The sequence below is a fragment of the Procambarus clarkii genome, chromosome 34 (genome assembly GCF_040958095.1).
Source record: "Procambarus clarkii isolate CNS0578487 chromosome 34, FALCON_Pclarkii_2.0, whole genome shotgun sequence".
NCBI lineage: Eukaryota > Metazoa > Arthropoda > Malacostraca > Decapoda > Cambaridae > Procambarus > Procambarus clarkii.
The window spans coordinates 42935010-42950050 of NC_091183.1; the positions used below are offsets into that span (position 1 = coordinate 42935010).

The 15041-nt window shown below is 45.3% G+C and overlaps 2 protein-coding genes across 3 annotated transcripts in view; one reads left to right on the forward strand and one right to left on the reverse strand.

Annotated features, from left to right (window-relative positions):
* Window positions 1–15041, forward strand: part of LOC123762141 (band 7 protein AGAP004871) — a 624034-nt gene that overhangs the window by 145966 nt on the left and 463027 nt on the right. The gene's annotated exons all lie outside the window — the stretch shown is intronic.
* Window positions 8073–9337, reverse strand: LOC123762000 (uncharacterized). Its single transcript, XM_069335728.1, has 2 exons — window positions 9317–9337; window positions 8073–8789 (listed from the first exon to the last, which is right to left on the reverse strand). Exons 1-2 carry the CDS (start codon window positions 9335–9337, stop codon window positions 8073–8075), a joined length of 738 nt encoding a protein of 245 aa, XP_069191829.1.

Here is a 15041-nt window from a genome sequence, read left to right on the forward strand (position 1 = left end):
TTGTATAGTTTTATATTACGCTAAAACCGATTATTCTTCCCTTTAGTGCTATGGAACACATTATTTAATTCCCACCATTCCCATAGCCATGGGCGCCCGACAGCTGAGTGAACAGCGCTTCGGATTCTTAGTCCTGAGGTTCCGGGTTCAATCCCTGGTGGAGGCGGAGACAAATGGGCAAAATGTTTTTTTTTTTTCACTCTGATGCTCCTGTTGCCTAGCAGTAAATAGGTACCTGGGAGTTAGACAGCTGCTACGGGCTGCTTCCTGGGAGGTGGAGGTCTGGTCGAGAACCGGGCCGCACGGACGCTAAGCCCCGAAATCATCTCAAGATAACCTCAAGATAATATGCTGATACCTGTTTTTTCTAGTGAAATATTTTAATCATATTTAAAAATAATTAGATGTTAAATTTTTTATACATTATTTCTCAGCCCTTTTTAATGATTTAACTTTTGTAACTCAAATTCGTCAACGTTCTACCAACATTCTGTTGCCGTGTTGCTGCGGAAACGTTTGTGCTCGGAGAGCAAGACGGTATAAATACTTGAGCTGTGTATGCTGGTGTCCAATCACCCGCGGCGTGTATTCTGTAGTGACCAATTAACAGAGGCTTGTATGGTCACGTGTCCAATCACAGACGTTCTTGCAGTGTCGAAAACAAAACAAAAAAAAAATGTCCCCCGAACAAGCTGACAGGAAAAAAAAAGTAATCGCTCCCTCACCACTTGGGGCGGACGGTAGAGCGACGGTCTCGCTTCATGCAGGTCCGCGTTCAATCCCCGACCGTCCATAAGTGGTTGGGCACCATTCCTTTCCCACCGTCCCATCCCAAATTTTTATCCTGACCCCTTCTCAATGCTATATAGTCGTAATGGCTTGGCCCATTTCCCTGATAGTTTCCTTCCCTTCCAGCTTCTTCCCCCCCCCCTCCCAAGCCATCAGCCTCGGCCGGTCGGCCGAGCGGACAGCACGCTGGGCTTGTGATCCTGTGGTCCTGGGTTCGATCCCAGGCGCCGGCGAGAAACATTGGGCAGAGTTTCTTTCACCCTATGCCCCTGTTACCTAGCAGTAAAATAGGTACCTGGGTGTTAGTCAGCTGTCACGGGTTGCTTCCTGGGGGTGGAGGCCTGGTCGAGGACCGGGCCGCGGGGACACTAAAGCCCCGAAATCATCTCAAATAACCTCAAGATAACCAGAGAACCAGAGTGAACCTGGTGGAATCCCTCTCCGGAGACCATTGTTGATGTGTTATATCGGTACACGATGGTAATCTTGAGGTTATCTTGAGGTTATCTTGAGGTTATCTTGAGGTTATCTTGGTGGGTATTTGTGAATACGCTCCCGCACGCGCGCGCGCACACACACACACACACACACACACACACACACACACACACACACACACACACACACACACACACACACACACACACACAGAAAAGAGCTAAAGTGTGACCTGAAAGACTTCCCTCAGAGGTGGCAGGGTGACGGGGTCCTTGTAGACGGGTGACGGGGGCCCTTGTAGACGGGTGACAGGCCCTTGTAGACGGGTGACGGGGACCCTTGTAGACGGGTGACGGGGACCCTTGTAGACGGGTGACGGGGCCCCTTGTAGACGGGTGACGGGGACCCTTGTAGACGGGTGACGGGGACCCTTGTAGACGGGTGACAGGCCCTTGTAGACGGGTGACAGGCCCTTGTAGACGGGTGACGGGGACCCTTGTAGACGGGTGACGGGGACCCTTGTAGACGGGTGACGGGGCCCCTTGTAGACGGGTGACGTAAACACTTGGATGATTCATCAGTAGCCTTGCATGGACTTATCATCTAATATATAACTATTTTCTTGCAATTGAAAGAGCAATCATCCCAAAGCTATCATGAATGGATGACACTTCCCCCCCCCCCCCACTGATAAACGGCAGTGGTTATATCTGGGGAACTGAGAGATTATAGGTTATATCTGAGGTTATATCTGAGAGATGCCACCAGAGGATGTCTGCGTGCCCTGAATTTTGGCCGGCCTTATATGTCATATGTCACATGACATATGACCTGTGTCATATGACATATGACCTGTGACATATGACATATGACCTGTGACATATGACATATGACCTGTGACATATGACATATGACCTGTGACATATGACATATGACCTGTGACATATGACATATGACCTGTGACATATGACATATGACCTGTGACATATGACATATGACCTGTGACATATGACATATGACCTGTGACATATGACATATGACCTGTGACATATGACATATGACCTGTGACATATGACATATGACCTGTGTCATATGGCATATGACCTGTGTCATATGACACAGCTGTAAATGCTACAAATACATATAATCGTCAACAGAACCTAACTTAAATTTACCGATGCCTAAATATGCACAGTGTTCATTTATACGTGAGAAAATTCCTGCTTTGAATGAACAGCATGTTAAAATTAATAAATGCGTCTTTGGGGGTCGACCGCTGGATGGAATGGACTTGGTCTGAGGACGGGTTGTGGTTTTAAGTACACTCCGTCTATTAACTACTCTGACGCAAAACTTTTATGCTTTTTCTTGTCTCTGTGGCTCGTTTAGGAGCGCTTGAGTGCGCGCATTCGTGTATTTGAGCGCTTGATTGCTTATGTACTCGTGAGTATATGGGACTACGCTTGTACGTCGGAGACACGAAGCCTGCTAGGCTACCGAGATGCCCTCTAGGCCAACGTCTGACCTTTCCCAGAATGCAAGTGGCTCACACCTGTTAGGTATGAGGCCACAACGCTCACTACTGCGCTACACAACACCAAGTGTACATGCCCGCGTGCGCGTGTATGGGAGCGTGCGTGTGCCGGTGCTTTACACGGGTAGCAATAACCTGGTGATCCGGGAGTGGTGCAGCCGGCACTAGACGTGAAAGTGATTTGTTGCATCTACGTCACCCAGACGTAATCACTCGATATGAACTTTACACACTCACTCTCTCTCTCTCTCTCTCTCTCTCTCTCTCTCTCTCTCTCTCTCTCTCTCTCTCTCTCTCTCTCTCTCTCTCTCTCTCTCTCTCACTCTCTCTCACTCTCTCTCTCTCTCTCTCTCTCTCTCTCTCTCTCTCTCTCTCTCTCTCTCTCTCTCTCTCTCTCTCTCTCTCTCTCTCTCTCTCTCTCTCTCTCTCTTCCTTTCTCAGTTCCATCCTTCCATCCTATTGAAAGTAAAATTTGCCTCATACCGTTCCTACCATCACTAAAATGATGAAACTGTGTTACTAATTCTAACTTTATAATGTTTCTATTTTCCAACAATTTCGATTTTATATAGGACGCTTATACCCCCCCCCCCAATCCCCCCTTCAATTAATTCAGGTACGAAATTCTATGAAATAATACTATTGTGTATGATTTTGTCCCCCTAATTCCACATGCCTTCGATTCGGGTTTGATGATGTGTTCAATATATGACCAAAATATAAGACGCTTCCCTTACCTTAGAACTTACGAAATGGAAAAGGAATAATTAACCTGTCTTGACCATTTTTAGATATATATATATTTTTTACTCCGGGAAAACAAATTGAGACTTTTATATGTATAGAAAAGCCACTTGTGTGTGTGTGTGTGTGTTCAGATGTCTATTTTGGACCCGACTCGCCACGATAGAGGAAAAACAATTTGTGTTTTCATCAGTGTTTTTTAAGAGTTTTACGGGTGTGTTGTTCTGAGGGTTGAAATCAGTGGGGAATAGCGTGTAACATTCGCTCTTAAAATACCTCTCTTGTATAATCGTTAATCTGTCAAGTGATTAGCGTCAAGTTAATCACTTGACAATAATCACTTAAATAACGTTTTCTTCTCGGCTGACGGGTTTCTGAACTACTGACAAACTAAGGGCAATTACGACCTTCTTCAGCAGGGCGAGAAGTCATTATAAGAAAGATGTGCGTCTTAAGTCATGGCCGGTTTGTTTGCGTTTACTTATAAGTCTGTTAACTTATAAGTGAACCTATCTCCACCCACGGAGGTGGAAGTCGGCCGTGGACAGGTGCGGGTGGAGACGGGTGGGTGGTGGACAGAGACGGGTAGAAGGTGGACAGACACAGGTGGAGACGTTTCATCAAATCATCTCAGCCTTAACGAAGCATCTGAGGCATCATTATCTCATCATACATCTGTCGTGTGAGGCATTCAACATCTGCCCCAATCTAGACCTGACAGCGATATGGATGACAGGGCCCCGTCTCCTAGACATGACACACACACCTGTCAATTTGCAAGTAAGAGAACTATCAACGATAACAAACATGACGTCAACACAACAGCCCCGTGACATCTCCCCGTGACGTCTCCTTGTGACGTCCTTGGGCAAGGTGAGAGACGTCTCAAGTGCTCTCAAAAGCCCCCAAAGACACTTTGCTTCATTAATTAATTTCTGAGAGAGTGCGAGGCTCCTGCTGCAGGATTTATAAATACATTTTCGTTATAAAATCTTTGGATGAAAGTTAGGGAGGAGTTAGGTAAGTGTTTGGGTTAGAGGCAAGAGTAGTGGGAGAGGGAGGGTGTTGAGCAGTGTTGGGCAAGTGTAGGGCAAGTGTAGGGCTGGTGAAGGTAGAGATGACGTGTATATAGAGCTGGATTTAGTAATACATACAGAGTTGTGATTCAGAGTTGTATATTTCGAGGGGCCAGAAAAATACCAGATTGTGTATTCTGTGAGGGAGAGATGAAACATTACCATCACGTAGGTTAATATCTCGGCTGTGTGTGTGTGTGTGTGTGTGTGTGTGTGTGTGTGTGTGTGTGTGTGTGTGTGTGTGTGTATGTGTGTGTGTGTGTGTGTGTGTGTGTGTGTGTGTGTGTGTGTGTATGTGTGTGTGTGTGTTTGGGTCTGCTCGTCACTACACACTACACAAATGCACTTTTGCTTTTGTAAATTGGCAATTTACAAAAGCAATTACAATTTACACACAGGGCAAATTGATTTGCTCTGTGTGTTTACACTTATTTTTTTTCACCTTGCTGTAAGTTACCGCTTGTCTCCTGGTATAATGATCTAGAAGTTAAATATAATATGTATTACAACCTGATTATCACTCTTGGGTAATATTCGGTTAAATATCTGACTTTGTGACGGTATATACTGTCAGACTCGCCAGAAATCTGTTTTATTAATTATTCGAGTGAAATCTCCAGGTGTATATTTTTGGGAAACTGATTGTGGGTATGGGACTCGTAATTCTGTGGCGCGGGTTCGATTCCCGCACGAGGCAGAAACAAATGGGCAAAGTTTCTTTCACCCTGAATGCCCCTGTTACCTAGCAGTAAAATAGGTACCTGGGTGTTAGTCATCTGTCACGGGCTGCTTCCTGGGGGTGGAGGCCTGGTCGAGGACCTGGCCGCGGGGACACTCAAGCCCCGAAATCATCTCAAGATGGGTACCTAATGACCCGAAATTAGAGGGCCTGGAGGGTCCTATTACCTTAGTTATCTCCCCCTTCACATTTTTTACAGAATTTCCTATTAAAGGCTGTAAATATATCCACCAAAAAAAAAATAAATTCCAAAAACAGTAAATCGTGTCTGTCAGATTTTCCTTGTGGTTGTCGCTATTTCTCTCTCTGTGACTTTCTCTGTGACTCTCTCTGTGACTCTCTCTGTGACTCTCTCTGTGACTCTCTCTGTGACTCTCTCTGACTGCTTTAATAACTCTTAAAAACTCTTAAGAGTTATATTTGTACAGGCATGCATAGCTAATTCACTTCTCACTTAGCTGTTAAGTAGAGTCTTAGAGTTGGTGAAAAATGTTGCAACTTAACACAAGTGTGAACAATAATGTAAAGTATTAAGTAAGGTGGGATTTTGCAGGATATTGTCGATTATATATATATATATATATATATATATATATATATATATATATATATATATCACAGAAACTGTATTGGAGGGGATCTAAACATTCCCTCTAATGCGTTATGCGTGGTTTCCTCCGAGGCTATGGGTCCCCCTTCTTCCAGCTAGAGGTGGTACTCCCTTCCTATTTTTATAAAAAATATATATATATATATATATATATATATATATATATATATATATATATATATATATATATATATATATATATATATATATATATATATATATATATCAAATCAACATCATATATATATATATATATATATATATATATATATATATATATATATATATATATATATATCAAATCAACATCATATATATATATATATATATATATATTCCCTCCCCCCCCCTTCCCGTCTCCCATGACCAAGTACTTGGGCTGGACGGTAGAGCGACGGTCTCTCTTCTTGTAGGTCGGCGTTCAATCCCCGACCATCCATAAGTGGTTGGGCATCATTCCTTCTCCTCCCGTTTCATCCCAAATCTTTATTCCGTTCCCCACCAAGTGCTACATAGACGTAATGACATGTAGACGATATCGAAGATATTTACAAATTCATCTCTTTGAGAAGAGATAGAAGATACCTTCAGAGCCACACTCTCACTAGCGGCTATTGTCTTAAGCATCTTTTTCCTCAAACTTCATCTCTGATGTATTCCTGAACTCACGACTTCCTCTTCACATTTCTCCTGTCACGCTAAATCTATTTTTGTTTTCCTCCCGACATAATTTCCCGGACTGTCAACTCAAATGGTTTACCGCGCTGAGGGAGATCACCTTGACAGGTCTAGTTCTGGAGATCACCTTGACAGGTCTAGTTCTGGAGATCACCTTGACAGGTCTAGTTCTGGAGATCACCTTGACAGGTCTAGTTCTGGAGATCACCTTGACAGGTCTAGTTCTGGAGATCACCTTGACAGGTCTAGTTCTGGAGATCACCTTGACAGGTCTAGTTCTGGAGATCACCTTGACAGGTCTAGTTCTGTAGCACAAATATTCCTTGACGTTCAGACTTGGTATTCTTACGTATCACTATGAGGGAGCCTTATCCCCAGATCCTTGTCCTCATATCCATTCTGAGTCACCATTTGGTCCGGGAGACATCTCCCGTCACGCAGGGTGCAGTCGCACCTCCACAGATCTCCAGTATCAGCTCTTGATACTGGTAATGGCTCAAAAGGGCCACCACTTACGGGCTATTCATGTCCGTGCCACCTTTTGGGTGGCTTAATCTTCATCAATCAATCAATCATTCCAAGTGCTCTGTAGTAGTACTATCTTAGCGCTTTCTGATAACTATCTTAGCAGTTGAAAAGAGTTGGAGAGCGGATTGGATATTGCGATTTACTGCCTGAGTGGGAGCTCGTCTTACCTAAGAGCAGTTAAGATTGTGCAATTTTTCACTGCAGTAGTAAAGAGCCAGTTCGATTAAGAACGCCTTTCCGGTCCAGACTCTGTTGGACTCTCAACGAGAGTCCGTTTGTGTTCCAACCCCCCCACCCCTCCCCCTGGAAGCGCATCTTTATTGGGCTGGAACCTTCCAGAACTGACCCCCGTCTTGTGTTTTCTCACCATAACAGATATCCGTCCAATCTATCGAGTTTGTATAGAGTTGCGTTGGATTATTTTAGCTTTAGTTAGTGATCCGGTAGTGAAGCCGTACTTCACCCAGAGAGTCGTGGTAACTATTAATGTAAATGTCTTTATAATGTACAAGTTACTTGGGCTGGACGGTAGAGCGACGGTCTCTCTTCTTGCAGGTCAGCGTTCAATCCCCCGACCAGTCCATAAGTGGTTGGGCACAATTCCTCACCCGATCCCTAACAAGTGCTACGTAGGCGTAATGTCTTGTAGCCCGATATCGAAGATATTTACAAATTTTTTATAATGTAAAATAGTATTACCTGACTATACTGTGTGGATTTGTAAGGCCCTTAAAGGACCTGTAACAGAGGCGGATAGAAATAGCCAAAGTTACTCTATCCTTTCAGGCTGTATTTTATTATCTTAACTTGAACTTATCGAGAGTGATGGCTGGTAAGTTGGCCTCCGTGGACGGTAAGTTAGACAGGTCTTAAGGTATTATCAACCTGTCATTCTCTAGAGCCTTGAGAGGCTGCGGCTACATCTCTCTCACACTCTTATCGTGTCAGTTTCTTGCTCTCCTGCAGGAGGTGGCCCTCTGCAGGAGGTGGCCCTCTGCAGGAGGTGGCCCTCTGCAGGAGGTGGCCCTCTGGAGGAGGTGGCCCTCTGGAGGAGTTGGCCCTCTGGAGGAGGTGGCCCTCTGCAGGAGGTGGCCCTCTGCAGGAGGTGGCCCTCTGGAGGAGGTGGCCCTCTGGAGGAGTTGGCCCTCTGCAGGAGGTGGCCCTCTGCAGGAGGTGGCCCTCTGGAGGAGTTGGCCCTCTAAAGGAGGTGGCCCTCTGGAGGAGGTGGCCCTCTGGAGGAGGTGGCCCTCTGCAGGAGGTGGCCCTCTGGAGGAGGTGGCCCTCTGGAGAAGTTGGCCCCTCTGGAGGAGGTGGCCCTCTGGAGGAGGTGGCCCTCTGGAGAAGTTGGCCCCTCTGGAGGAGGTGGCCCTCTGGAGGAGGTGGCCCTCTGGAGGAGGTGGCCCTCTGGAGGAGGTGGCCCTCTGGAGGAGTTGGCCCTCTGGAGGAGGTGGCCCTCTGGAGGAGGTGGCCCTCTGGAGGAGTTGGCCCTCTAAAGGAGGTGGCCCTCTGCAGGAGGTGGCCCTCTGGAGGAGGTGGCCCTCTGGAGGAGTTGGCCCTCTGGAGGAGTTGGCCCTCTGGAGGAGGTGGTCCTATGGAGGGGTGAGATGAGCTGTACCTAGGGGGGGGCGGGGGGCCCCTGATGTCTGTGTACACCTGAAGGTTGAACACAATTTGTAGTGTGTAATTACTTCCTCGATGAAAAGATGAATGCACTCATGATGGTGTATCACTAAGGCGTTGGATAGTACAAGGTAGGAGGAATTAGAGTGCATGATGACGGCAGGAAGAAGCTAGAAATGTGCGCTAATGGGTGATAAATGGCAGAGGAAGATTTGCCAATCGTTCATAATGTTAATGATTAGATTTGGCACCTTGAGGGAAAATAACGTGTCGGGTGTTAAGGGGATTCGTGCTTGAAGAGGAATATAGTAAGAATATATGTATAAGAATGTCTGTCCATGATTGGAGGCCATGTCCATGAATAGAGGCCAGACGCTGTGGGCTAGCCTCACACAATCGTGTATAGTGGTTGATGAAGGGTAAGTGACCAACATGAGCGGGTCTGGGGTCAGCCTAGGCCACTGCCTGGAACCCCATCTTGTATACCGGTACTCACAGTGGTACCCCATCTTGTATACTGGTACTCACAGTGGTACCCCATCTTGTATACCGGTACTCACAGTGGTACCCAGCAGTGTCATGGTCTCTACCCCCCCCCCCTACCCAACCATTTGGGCTGGACGGTAGAGCGACGATCTCGCTTCATGCAGGTCGGCGTTCAATCCCCGACCGTCCAAGTGGTTGGGCACCATTCCTTCCCCCTCGCCGTCCCATCCCCAATCCTTATCCTGACCCCTGCCAGTGCTATATAGTGGTAATGGCTTGGCGCTTTCTCCTCATAGTTCCCTTCCCTCCCTTCTACCCCCCTTCCCCTCTCTCTCTCTATTCCCTTGTCTGTTCCCCTTCCTTTATCTCCCCTCCCCCCCTCTTCTAACCCATTCGTCTCTTCCTTATCCTCCCTTCTCTCTCCCTATCCACCACATCTCTTCCCTGCACTCCCTCCTTTTTCCAGTTTTCCCCCTCTATTCCCTCTATTCCCTCCCTCTTCTCCACCTCCTCCCTTTCTTTTCTTTCCAGTATTAAATTTTGTTTTAATACTAATAAAGATAATTGAAGGTCCAATCGTATGGTATTGCGAGATTTTCCCGTTGGGGGCCGCGGGTGACGTTGTGAAAGTGCCGTGTGGCACTGTTTTCTTTGACACTAATCCTGACCCACCCCATGTTGTGCACGTACCCAAAAGTAATGACTGTGAAGAAATAGATGAAGCCAGCCCAAAGCCTCTACCCTCCAACCTCGAACAGACACATTTTCTTTTATATACATAATATAGAAAGTTATGGGTAAAATGTTGATAAAGATATTATTACATAACTTTAATGATAAAAGTATGTTAATAAGATTAACATATGTTGAGGGATGATGGAGTTGCGAGTGTTTGTGGAAGAGAAGTGGAAGGTGGGGGAATGATTAGTGGTAAATGGGAAGGGAGAAGAGAGGATAGGAAGTATCACATGGATTAGTTTTAGCAGCAGCAGAGCAGTGTGAGAAGTGACTCTGTGTGTGTGTGTGTGTGTGTGTGTGTGTGTGTGTGTGTGTGTGTGTGTGTGTGTGTGTGGAGCCAGGTTTAGTGCCCCCCAGGGTATGCACCAGGCGAGGCGGGTGTGAGTATTTGGTGTAAAATATTGATGAAAAGCTGATGGTAGTTCAGGGAGACAGACACACAGGCGGACATGCCGATAAAGGGGGCAGAAGAGAGAGAGAGAGAGAGAGAGAGAGAGAGAGAGAGAGAGAGAGAGAGAGAGACAGAGACAGAGACAGAGACAGAGAGAGCGCTAGCGAGTGAAATGCACTGACTCCCATTGACTAGTTTAAGAACGTTCTGACAGTTTAATGCTTCCTTATAATCAATAGTTCCTGAAAAAAAATCATTTTATCGTAGATTTCTTGAAAATAACTGTTTTGAACTTCAAATCCCACACGCACACACGCACGCAAGCACGCACACACGCATGCAAGTACACATGCACACAGTTATACACACAATGACAAATCTTAACACCAAAATGTGAATATGGCATCCGCCACTGACGAGTGGAAGGTCCCATTTACTATCGGTCAGGCTAAAGAAGAGGAATTGCAAGAAATCGTCCGAAAGGTTGTGGAGCGTGAGCTAAAAGTTCATAATATATTCTGAGACAACATAAAGAAGCCACGCAAAATGTTGTTATCAGTAAACTTGAGATTCGAAGACTGGTGATTAGCGTGATTGTGGCAGGGAAGAATTAAGGGATTTGGGGAATAATTTTTTCCCCCGAAAGCGATTGGGAATAAAGGAAATTGTTGGGGAAACTCAAAGCCATGGCAATGACTTTTTGACCGGTGTGATGGGGGGCGTTGACGGCCTTGCTTCAGGTCAGAGTTCGATCCCCAAGGTTTCAAGAGGTCTGGAGGTGGGTCAGGTCCCCAAAGTACCATAATAGGTCAGGGGTCCAGGTAGCTGAAGGCCTTCGTCCCCCATCTTCAGGTTGAATACTCGAGAATCGTTTGTCAAGCTGTTTCTGATGCCTTCTCTCTCAGCTATGTCCTGTGGTTATCTCTCTCTCTCTCTCTCTCTCTCTCTCTCTCTCTCTCTCTCTCTCTCTCTCTCTCTCTCTCTCTCTCTCTCTCTCTCTCTCTCTCTCTCTCTCTCCTTCTCTCCCTCTTCCCTGCTGCTTTCTACTCTCCTTCCATTTCTCTCCATGCAATACCCTCCCCCCACCACACATGGTAATCCCCCCCCCCCCCCACGTCCCACACCTGGCTATTTCCGGCACACCTGTCACCTACACGTCCGGGGACTGCCCATCACTCACTCAAAATTCGTCGTTCTCATTAAAACTTGTGACATTCTCCCGGGGTTGTGTGTCCATTAGCGCAAGGGGGAAGCCGGGCTCTAGTGTTTCCCCTTGCCATTACCCATACTGTGTGTATGTATGTATGTATGTATGTATGTATGTATGTATGTATGTATGTATGTATGTATGTATGTATGTATGAGTGGGGGGGCTGGGGTACAGACTAGCTCGTTGTGTGTTGTGAATTAGTGAATTAGGATAAGCTGTCTAGGCTTCACTCCCGAATCATTTGGGCTTCATTGTATAAAGTGCTGAATTCGGATTAGAGTTGGCACCCAATACACACCGTTAGTGTGCCAACCAGTAACACCCATTTGGTTTGCCAGTTGGGTTGGCACTCCAGCTGCCTATTACACGTGAACTGAGCCTCTGCTTTAAGGCCCTTAAATTCATCTTTATTTCCAGTTTCCACCAGTGAACTGTCGATCTTTTCCCACCCATTTTAAATAGGATATCAATGTCCAATTTATCTATACTACTGAGTATTTGTTCGTTGTCACGTCGGCTCCGTGAGAATTGCTTCCGATTGATTAGATATTTACTTTACTCAGTTTTTATATTCAAGTTCTCTTAGCTATAGAAGAAATATAGACTTTCATCGGACTTTCCTTTGAAAAACCTTAGGCTTTCTACTTGAAAAAAAAATGTATATAGATTTCTGAAACTTGTCTTGGTTGATGTGCTTACCTGTGTCAATTGTCTTCGGGACCTAGTTCCTGGGCCCCACCGCTACGCTATTAGATATCGAGTAAGAGAGCAGAACAACCCTTTATGTGGTATTAAATTTTTTTTACTGGTTTTCAGGATTATTCGGACCTGAAACTTGGTCAGCTTCAGGGCAGGACTTGTATTGTCACCTACAATACTCGTAAAATGAAGAATATTATAGTTATGTCTTATGAAAACACGTTGATTTTCATCATCTATACTGAAAATAAGTTATTCACATTAATTTTAATGGTAAAAATAACATGAAATCTGTTTTTTAACTAAAAATCGTCATTGCGATAAGTCAGCGTTGCCCCCACACGGACCAATGATACATTGTGCATTTCAATATGTTGTGATGATAGAAACGCATTAAACAATCATACCATTAAGAGTAGGGAGAAAATTCTGGCCATTTCTACTTAGACTACTTACAACTTCCTGTCACCCAAATCCTCCTTCCTTCAGATAAAAGTTTACACTGAATAGCGTAGACAGCAAGTCATAATAACGAGGGCTGAAGATTAAGACTCCCAACCAACACGTCTGAAAATAGAAGTGAGGTGACGACGTTTCGGTCCTTCCTAGACCGGATAACGGTCCAGGATGGACCGAAACGTCGCCACCTCCCACGTTTTTAGACCTCTTTTTTTAAACGTCTGAAAATAGAAGTGAGGTGACGACGTCTCGGTCCATCCTGGACCGGATAACGGTCCAGGATGGACCGAAACGTCGCCACCTCCCTCGTTTTCAGACGTCTTTACTTAACGTCTGAAAATGGAAGTGAGGTGACGACGTCTCGGTCCTTCCTAGACCGGATAACGGTCCAGGATGGACCGAAACGTCGCCACCTCCCTCGTTTTCAGACGTCTTTACTTAACGTCTGAAAATGGAAGTGAGGTGACGACGTCTCGGTCCTTCCTGGACCGGATAACGGTAAAGGATGGACCGAAACGTCGCCACCTCCCTCGTTTTCAGACGTCTTTACTTAACGTCTGAAAATGGAAGTGAGGTGACGACGTCTCGGTCCTTCCTAGACCGGATAACGGTCCAGGATGGACCGAAACGTCGCCACCTCCCTCGTTTTCAGACGTCTTTACTTAACGTCTGAAAATGGAAGTGAGGTGACGACGTCTCGGTCCTTCCTAGACCGGATAACGGTCCAGGATGGACCGAAACGTCGCCACTTCCCTCGTTTTCAGACGTCTGACTAAATTTATGAATCTTATAAATAAGAATATATTCTTGTACAGGCAGAAGAAATATTCGTGGTATGATGATCTTGGCAATGATCATGATGGCAGGCATGATACTATGCTGTCACAGCATTATACTATGCTGTCATAGCATTGTACTATGCTGTCCCAGCATTATACTATGCTGGCAGGCATGATACTATGCTGTCCCAGCATTATACTATGCTGGCAGGCATGATACTATGCTGTCATAGCATTGTACTATGCTGTCCCAGCATTATACTATGCTGTCCCAGCATTATACTATGCTGTCCCAGCATTATACTATGCTGTCACAGCATTGTACTATGCTGTCCCAGCATTATACTATGCTGTCGTAGCATTATACTATGCTGTCCCAGCATGATACTATGCTGTCCCAGCATTATACTATGCTGTCACAGCATTGTACTATGCTGTCCCAGCATTATACTATGCTGTCGTAGCATTATACTATGCTGTCCCAGCATTATACTATGCTGTCATAGCATTATACTATGCTGTCCCAGCATTATACTATGCTGTCCCAGCATTATACTATGCTGTCATAGCATTATACTATGCTGTCCCAGCATTATACTATGCTGTCCCAGCATTATACTATGCTGGCAGGCATGATACTATGCTGTCCCAGCATTATACTATGCTGTCCCAGCATTATACTATGCTGTCCCAGCATTATACTATGCTGTCCCAGCATTATACTATGCTGTCCCAGCATTATACTATGCTGTCATAGCATTATACTATGCTGTCCCAGCATTATACTATGCTGTCCCAGCATTATACTATGCTGTCATAGCATTATACTATGCTGTCCCAGCATTATACTATGCTGTCCCAGCATTATACTATGCTGTCACAGCATTGTACTATGCTGTCCCAGCATTATACTATGCTGTCATAGCATTGTACTATGCTGTCATAGCATTGTACTATGCTGTCATAGCATAGTACTATGCTGTCATATCATTGTACTATGCTGCCATATCATTGTACTATGCTGTCATAACATTATACTATGCTGTCACAGCATTGTACTATGCTGTCATAACATTATACTATGCTGTCACAGCATTGTACTATGCTGTCATAACATTATACTATGCTGTCACAGCATTGTACTATGCTGTCATAACATTATACTATGCTGTCACAGCATTGTACTATGCTGTCATAACATTATACTATGTTATGTACAATTACGTCACAGCATTGTCCTATGCTATCATAGCATTAAAAGGCATTATGAGGTGTTATGCTACCATGACTACTCAGCATTTGAAAGTACTTTATAAGGACTTTCTACGACTTGGGATATGAGGACAGGAGTGAAGGAAAGGTGTCCGAAGACTTGGACCAGCGGGAATCGAACTCTGACCTGCTAGAAGCGAGGCAGTTGCTTTACCAACCAGTCCACAAGTGAATGGATATTAGAGGAACAAAGATTTAAGAACTCTGTCAAATGTTCACCTCGTTCTCCCGAGTGTTCCCAACGTCGCTAA

Bases quoted from the DNA above. Each gene is read 5' to 3' on its own strand.
- LOC123762000 (XM_069335728.1), bottom strand. From the start codon at position 9,337: ATGACACTGCTGGGTACCACT. The intron at 8,790-9,316 runs GTGAGTACCGGT...TTCAACCTTCAG, and splicing joins TGACACTGCTGGGTACCACT to GTGTACACAGACATCAGGGG.